This window comes from Stegodyphus dumicola, chromosome 11, assembly GCF_044657685.1.
Source record: "Stegodyphus dumicola isolate Sdum_Otavi_A_Nest chromosome 11, ASM4465768v1".
Lineage (NCBI taxonomy): Eukaryota > Metazoa > Arthropoda > Arachnida > Araneae > Eresidae > Stegodyphus > Stegodyphus dumicola.
The window spans coordinates 56970717-56979455 of record NC_140778.1 but is presented as its reverse complement, the minus strand read 5'-3'; the positions used below and the strand labels follow the sequence as shown (position 1 = coordinate 56979455).

General features: G+C 31.6%; 1 protein-coding gene and 1 long non-coding RNA gene across 2 annotated transcripts; one reads left to right on the top strand and one right to left on the bottom strand.

The window, feature by feature from the left end:
- Positions 1-17: 17 nt before the first annotated feature.
- LOC146994024 (uncharacterized) lies at positions 18-5161 on the top strand. Its single transcript, XM_085826736.1, has one exon. The coding sequence runs from the start codon at positions 1075-1077 to the stop codon at positions 1954-1956; it is 882 nt and encodes a 293-aa protein (XP_085682862.1). The 5' UTR covers positions 18-1074; the 3' UTR covers positions 1957-5161.
- Positions 5162-7368: 2207 nt separating this feature from the next.
- On the bottom strand, positions 7369-8354 carry LOC146994023 (uncharacterized). The gene is made up of 2 exons (XR_015043967.1): positions 7711-8354; positions 7369-7628 (listed from the first exon to the last, which is right to left on the bottom strand). It is a non-coding gene; the product is annotated as an uncharacterized LOC146994023 (long non-coding RNA).
- Positions 8355-8739: the final 385 nt, after the last annotated feature.

Genomic DNA, 8739 nt, shown 5'->3' with positions numbered 1-8739 from the left:
ATAACAAACAACTGGCGCTTCGGGAAAGAACCCGTTGGCGCCGTTGCATTCTTACTCGCCAAGCTCGCGATTCATCGACGATAAGCCGAGCCGTAAACGTGATTTTTAGTGCATGTAAATTCAAATTTGGAAAACAAGGTATTAAAAATTTATGGTAGAATTTTAGCATACTTACGGATCAAAAACAGACCACTCTTCAACCACAGTTCCAGAAATAAGAATGAACCGATAACGCCAAATTACTTGGCGAGAAAGTTATTAGTAGATCTTCATGCAACCCAGAGAATCTCGTAACTCCTCCCCTTTTTTCTCGTGAAGATAACCTGTCAACAACGAATTCCCAATTATGATAGATGTTCAAGTTTTAAAATGTTGTGGCACATTAAATGTTTCTTTTCTTTTTTTTCTCTGATGCAAAAGGTTATTTTCTTTGAAACCGATTTTATTATTTGAATAATTACTGCAGTTATAGTTTTTTAATGAAAGTGGCTGTTTTAAAACTATGATGTGTGACTTTATTTAAAGTTGAATTTATGCTGTAGTGTGATTCATACTTTTTAGCATTCAAAGCTTGAAAAGCCGATTACTTTTTTCGTATAAGCAGTCCGTTTTACATTACTTCAGAGGTTGAAATTCATCACAAGATATGTAGCAAGATATATTAAGAATGTCAGTTACAGTTATCAATATTCTGCAGAAATTGCATGTTCTAGAAGGAGGATGTTCTATGTTCATTTTCTGAAATTACATGTTCTAGGAGGAGGATGTTCTAGATTCATGGTTTGCTACAATCTAACAAATCGTTTTCAAGAGGTATTATTTAAAACACCACAATCGTATTCATACTGAGCACAAACCTCATACGTATGAAATTTATATGATGTCATTTAGTCGAAAACGTACTTTAAAGATGCATATGCTAATTCACATTGGAGAGAAAGCTCTTATATGTGAGGTATGTACACATTTATTTAAAAGATTAATTCAGACACTCATCTGCTTATTTACACAGGAGAAAAACCTCGTGTGTGTGAAGTATTTAATGAATCATTAAGTCAAACGTTCAGTGTAAACATGCATGGGCCTACTCATGCAGGAGAGAAAACTTATATATGTGAAATATGTAAGAAGACATTTTGCAAGAAGAGTAATTTAAACATTCATATGTTTATTCACGCAGGAGAAAAACCTTATGTCTGTGAAGTATGTAAGAAGTCGTTTAGTCAGAAGTGTAATTTAAATAGCCATATGCTTATTCACACAGGAGAAAAACCTCATATGTGTGAAGTATGTAATAAGGCATTTAGTTGGAAGTCTGGTTTAAACAGCCATATGCTTCTTCACACAGGAGAGAAACCTCATGTGTGTGAAGTATGTGAGAAGTCATTTAGCCAGAAATGTGCTTTAAACAACCATATGCTTATTCACACAGAAGAGAAACCTCATGTGTGTGAAGTATGTAAGAAGTTATTTAATGAGAAGGGTGCTTTAAACAAGCATATACTTATTCACACAGGAGAGAAACCTCATGTGTGTGAAGTATGTAACAAGTCATTTAATCGGGTGAGTAATTTAAACAGACATATACTTATTCACACGGAAGAGAAACCTCATGTGTGTGAAGTATGTGAGAAGTCATTTACACAGAAGATTCACTTAAACATTCATATGCTTATTCACACAGAAGAGAAATCTCATGTATGTGAAGTATGTAAGAAGGCATTTAGTCAGAAGTCTCATTTAAGCAGACATATGCTTACTCACACAGGAAAGAAACCTCATGTGTGTGAAGTATGTAAGAAGTCATTTAAACACAAGAGTAATTTAAAATGCCATATGCTTATTTACACAGGAGAGAAACCTCATGTTTGTGAAGTATGTAAGAAGTCATTTAAACAAAAGTGTGATTTACGTAAGCATATGCTTATTCACACAGAAGAGAAGTCATGTATGTAAGAAGTCATTTAAACACAACAGTGCTTTAAACAGGGATATGCTTATTCACGCAGGAGTGAAGCCTCATGTGTAGGCAGTATGTAAAAAGTCATTTAAACAAGCACATGCTTCGATACACAGAGGATAAACTTTATGTGTGTGTAGTATGTAAAAAGTCATTTAAACAAAAGTGTGATTTAAGCAAGCATATGCATAGTCACACGCGAGAGAAACCTCATTTGTATGCAATATTTAAGAAGTAATTTAGTGTGAAGGGTAATTTAAACGCTCATTCATGTATTCACGCAGGAGAGAAACCTCATGTATGTGTAAGAAGTAATTTAGTGTGAAGAGTAATTTAAACACTCGTACACGTATTTGCACAGTAGGGAACACTTGTGTGTAAAGTATTTCAAATTTAATGAAGAGTTATTAAGATATGTATATCCACGGAATAGAGAAGTATGTTGTGTATGTAAGAATTTGTTTGGACATTAGAAAACTGTGAGTAAACATAGGTAGATCTAAGCATAAGCCAGAAGTTCTGTCTTTTGAAGAGTTGTTAAATTAGTGCCAACATTTATTTATCAGTGAGCATTTGCATATGGATTTATCAGATTTGTGTACGCAGCAAAAAAAACCTCATTTTTTGCAGTAAAGCGAGTTTGAAACACAACAGTTGCCAGTATTAAGTGGTGGGAAAATTCTTGGTAAATAAGAGAGACACTCAGTGGTAGAATTTCAGATTTAAATGTATTATACCGGGTGCTATAAAACGTGAGAATTTTGAATTATCATTTGATACAAATAAATCTTAATCCAATTATTTCTTTCTAAAAAGCAAGGAACTATGTTTATGCATGTTGTATCTCACTTCATTTTTAACTAAATCTGACTTGAAGCTATATTTGCTTATCTATACAATCAACAGAGTCTAAAGCTGCTTCACCTTGATTGAAAAGGCTTGGATTATTGCTCTTATTCAGAGTCTGTCATGATGTATTTTGTGTTTTTTCCGCCTTTTCCAAAATTTGAATTTTTGACACTGGATATAATTTTTCACAGATTTTTGTATAACTTTTATTCAGTGTTACATCTGTTACCTACCAAAATGCACTGAGATGATCATATGCTTGTTATCACTTTCACATACTTCTGAGATGCAGTTCTGGAGCAGTGCTAAATGTTTCATCTCATATGTGTACTGTAACTTGTATGTTCTTTGTGTTTTGCTTACAAATGTTTCTATGTGCTATTGAATTAATGATAAAGGTGTGTTTCTTGTACCTGTAATGAAATAATATATTAAGTGATTTGTTTATTGTGGTAAAAGACTAAAGATCTGCAGGAAAATTACATAGTTCCATTTTTTTTTTTTTTTTTTTGCATACTTTTTATCTAATTAAATCTATTATCATCTTGTATTCCCAGTATGACTATGACTATCTACCTGCAATATCAAATATTTCCACAGTATAGCATTCATAAAACCAGTATAGGCTTATCACATATTATACTGATAAAGGGAAACAAGATGGTCTAAGATAAATTCTTTCAAATCCTAGAGTTACCAAGTAGAGCAGCGCCATGTTTGTAAAAATGAATCAGCATGGCAGTAATATTTCTATGCAGGTAAGGAACTCAAATATAGTACATATTGTTAATGTTTAGAATTGGGTGCCTTTTTTTTTTTTTTTTTTTTTTGCGATTCCTTTTTGATGCTAAGAGAGGTGCCAGGAAGGCACAATTTCAAGATGGCTGGAGCAGAAAACTAAAATAAGAAGTCAAAGAATTGCACAAACTTGGTGTACATGAACACATTGATTTATTTTCACTTAAAAGAATATCGGAGAATTGTACAGACTAGGCATTGCGAACTGTCTTGGCTTTGTCCATGTACACACCTGTTTTGACTTACAAAATATCAGGAAGTTAAAATTTGATTTTAACCAGAAATGAGGTTTCATCCCCAAAACTGAACAAAATTTGTCGCTAATCCAAGGGCCACCCAATTCTAGACTACATCCAAAAACAATTTTATGTTTTTTATCCAGTGTTGAAAGAAACTTAATTTTTAATTTGCAAGGATGCATACTTTATAAGCATGAGCATCTGTGTACCAAACAAAATCAGTATTTTTCCCGTTTTGCTGGTGCAGGCGATGAAATCGCCAATATTGGTACTACTAATGAAAAACGGAATATCCTCGCTGGTAACCTATGCAATGTTGCCAGATATTAGATCATCAGCCTAAATCTAATAGGAGGATATGTAGGAATTATAAAATTAAAAATATGAAATAGTGATTTATCAAATAATAAAGCATTTATGATCTAAAGTAGGTGTCTTCAACCTTTCACGTCTAGAGCCACATCAATAAATTCACAAAGATCCATGGGCCACATGTCTAAAAAAATAATGTAGTCAGAAAATTTATATAAAAAAGAGGATGTTTGTTTTTCATGCCTACAATTGATTCTAGGCGAATAGATAGTCTTATAGATTTCTATATGTATAAATTGGTTTCAAAAAGTCAGACGGAAATCGAATTAAAATATTTTGCAATTTTTTTTAGCTATGAAAAAAAAAAATATAATGATGACTACAGAATGAAGTTGCAAAGTGCATTTACGGCAGTTTTCAGATAACCGGCCCTTGGCGATTTGTTGACATCTCAGAAGAGTGCGTGTGCGCCAGATTATGGTAACCCTGACAAGCTTTACAAACTTGCAACCCACTCAGGGAATTTTCTTGAAGGACGAAAAGGGATTTTTTCTGTTTATATAGATTTAGGAAACGTTATGGCAAGACAAAATAGAAGTTGGAAAATCGCAAATCATAATTAGTTCAAAATCGCAAATCATAATTAGTTCATATTTTCAAAATCGTTATTAACACCCGATAATGCTAAAAATAATGCTCTATTCTGTTTACGGAACGTTAACGGTAAGTCAAAATGAAAGTTGGAAAATCGCAAATCCTAATTAGTTCATGTTTTCTCAAATCGTTGTCGGGAGTTCATTTCAATTGAAAAAAATAAAGCTCTAGTCTATTTATTTCTACCTTTTGTAAAATAAGGTAGTTGCATGACCCCCCCCCCAAAAAAAAATAGCAAATAATAATTAACTCATATTTTCATAAATCGTTATCGGGAGTTAATTGCAATTGAAGAAAATAAAGCTCTATTATATTTATTTCTACCTTTTAAAAAATAAAATAGCTACCTCAGATGCTAAATTTATGTAGGGAAGAAGGACCAGAAAGGTCAAATACAACTTTTTATTTATGCTCAATGCTCCTAAAATATATTTGAATATATACAGGTGACACTTGTATATTAAAGTGGCCACCATAACAAAATAAGCTGATTGAATTGCCAATTTTGTAACATGTAACTTTTAAATATTGCAAGGCTCTGTCTGCTTTAATAAGGCTGCTTATTTTATTTCACACATTTATACCTGTAGTTAATTTGTATTTGAAATTTTGAATAATTCATAAAATGCTGGTGAACAAAACCTGTGTCTATACATAAGAATTAGCTTTAATAAAATAAGCAGCATCAAAGTCTAATAATTTACGCTAATTGCTCTAAAAATCCCATACTTTTCTTCAAAACAGCACTTGAGTTATTAATTGTGTTAACAATGCAGTTGTTCTACGTTTTTATGCACAGTGTTGTTACTTTCATTCTTTGGTTCAAAAAATAGATTGGAATTATACATTCTGAAAATTATTCTGAAAATATTTACAGCAATTATTAATCTTTTACTCGTATACAATTAAATTTTCATAATTTAAATTTAAATTAGCTTTATGCGAATGAGAAAATTTGATAAATTCTTATGAAATGTATAATATTTTTAAACAAGTGCATTTTTAGCCACTGGTTCTTTTTAACTTAAATTCATATGCATTGTTTTGTATGCAAGATAAATAGGTATTCTTCTGTTATCAGGACAAGATTCAGAATTATGTATATGTGCATGTATGGATGGATGGATGGATGTGTGTGTAAGTGCATACATGCATTTTATTACTTATGTACATTTCTGAAACTGATCCTAATAACAAAACAGTAATAATTAAATAACATCCTGACTACTGGGAATCTGAGGTCAGAACTTTCATTAATTGCATCTATCACATAACTTCAGAGATATAACTGTATTATATTTTAGTACTTAAATATTAGCTTGTTAAAGGTAAAAAGTAGCAAAGCTGAAGTATGCAAATGTATATATTTCTTAATAATCATGTACAGTAATCGCTCTTTAATAATGGTTTTGATTATCTGCAGAATAAAGAAAACTAAAAAAGGTTATGAAAATTAGTTTGTTAAATTGAGATTGGCCAAATGATAAAGATTTATTTGCTTATAAATTATTTCTACATATAACTGAAATTTTATGATATGTGCTTGCTGACTTCAGTTGTAAATAGTACTGTTATGACAGTTTAACTCTGGATATTTGCACCATGTTACCTCAAATTGGAACTATAGGATAAAGCAGTGCTCCGCAACCTTTTCTCACCTGCGACGCACAAAAAATCTTTCTGGAATTTCGTGGCACACCAAAGAGTTCCGAGTTGTCAAGGAAGTGCCGAAAAAATTCAAATGCTGACACACTTACGATCACACACACAACCACACAACAGTGAAATATATAAAAACATTTAAAATAGACATTATTAAGTGAAAAAAATTGTCATTGTGTATTAAATACATGATAAAAAATTGTAAAATGTCAAATACATGTATTTGATTGTGGCACACCTATATCCTACTCATGGCTAACAAGTGTGCCGTGGCACACCGGTTGCGGAGCACTGGGATAAAGCATAGTAAAAAAAAATGTTGGGAGGTCATAAATAAAATAAACGCAGAAATTTACTCAAGCCATTATTATTGTGAATGAATAGAACAGCAGCTAGCAAATTTACTATAATTCACAATTAATGTTCAAATTGTCATTATTGAGAATAATGTTCATTTTTGTCAAAGAGAAAGTGGACAGTGTTAAGCCGGACAGTTTTTACTTTAGAGATATTAACTGAAATGCAAAAGAACAACAAAATTATAAATTTAACCTCATTAATATTTTTATTCATTTCAGTTTTATCATTAAACATGTTTATTGCTTCTGTATCATGCCAAATAGACTGGCTACATGGACGTTTTCATAATTTTCTCTATGTATGATATGAATTCATGCTTTCAGAAAGCTAACCTAGTATTATCAGTCACTTCCTAATTAAAATGCATTCAAAAAGCTAACCTACCATTATAAGTCACTTTAAAGTCCCAATACTTGGTTAATTTAGCATTTGTAGCATCAGTGTTTTTATAGTATTCTACAAGTGTTATAATTTTAATTTAGTGCTGCATTTTAATAACTTTTAACATTTATTTTGTTCAATAAATAAATGAACTAAAAATATAAATAAATTTATTACAATTCTATTTTGTAATTATTATGCAAATTGTTTCATATTTATAATTTTTAATGCTTCCAGCTGATTTAGTGAGCAGAAACAGCAGACTAGTATATATGGAGGAGCTGTCAGCTAAGTTATGCAACAAAATTATTCATCCTGCTGTCAGCATCATTCTAGTAGTGTCATTAAGATGTAATCACCCAAGGTCAGCAACTCCAGGGCAAATGGCTGAACCAAGCAAACCAAACAACGTTCTAAAAAGAAACATTAAACAAAATAAAAACTTAATGCCTAAATCTTGATAAATCAGACAATTAAGCCATAAAACCTGCATACCAATTTTTCAGTTGCTTACACTGACTTATAGTATCCTTCAATGAAATCATTTTAAAACAAGCTTATCAGATGATAAGCAAATGTATTGCATCATTGGATGTAACAGTAAGGTAATGATTGCATTGCTGGATAGTTCCTACAGTAAGCCAACTGTTATGTCTCACAGTGCTGTTACTATTAAAATTCTAGCTTATGTGTTATTACATCATTTTCATATGGAAAGCCTTGATATGAAATTGATAGCATATAGTTCAATTTATATATGCTCTGTGAAAGTAATTGCCATTGAATCTAGAATTAATGCATCGTGATTCATGATGAAACGTGATTTGAGACAAAATTTCTTAAATTAGAAAATACCAAAACAGATAAATAGGAAATGAAAGATGAAATTTATGTATTTTATACGGAAATGAAAATCTCGTTCAAGTGGCTGTTTTATTTTTATTAATATTTATAATTTTTTTCCAAGGTATCTATGTTTAAGCTATTTTAGATTTTTTTTCTCTTTTTATTATTAAAAAATGTCTTCTTTGTCATCATTACATTCAAATCCATCTCATAACCATTTTAAAATGAAGGAAATTTCTTTCTTTTCAATAGTTTAAGAATATTTTCACAAAATATAATTATAGAAGAAGTGAACTGATACATTTATAATTATATGTCTATATATAAAAAAGAATTTTTGAGAAAGATCCTTTATTTCCTTTATTTTTTATTAGTAGAGACATTTAATATGAGCTATGTAATATTAGTTGAACTATTTGTGAAAGGAATACGAGGGCCTCCAGGAAGTAGATTACGTTTCCGTCTGTGTCCGCTAGGGGCGGGGCTAGCGCGGCCATCTTGGGGTCAGAGCGTTGCGCAGTTCAGTCTGCATCTAGCCGTGCTAGTGAGAGGTTCGTGCTGTGCTCCGTTCAGATACTGTGACGGTTTGAAATGTCTGCGTTAATTGAAAATCCCGCGAGGTGCGCTCAGTAATAAGGTTTCTGACTGCAAAAAACTGTAAACCGATAGAAATCTATC

What these genes read in the sequence shown, in the direction of transcription:
- LOC146994024 (XM_085826736.1), top strand. Translation starts at nt 1,075, where the DNA reads ATGCATGGGCCTACTCATGCAGGAGAGAAAACTTATATATGTGAAATA.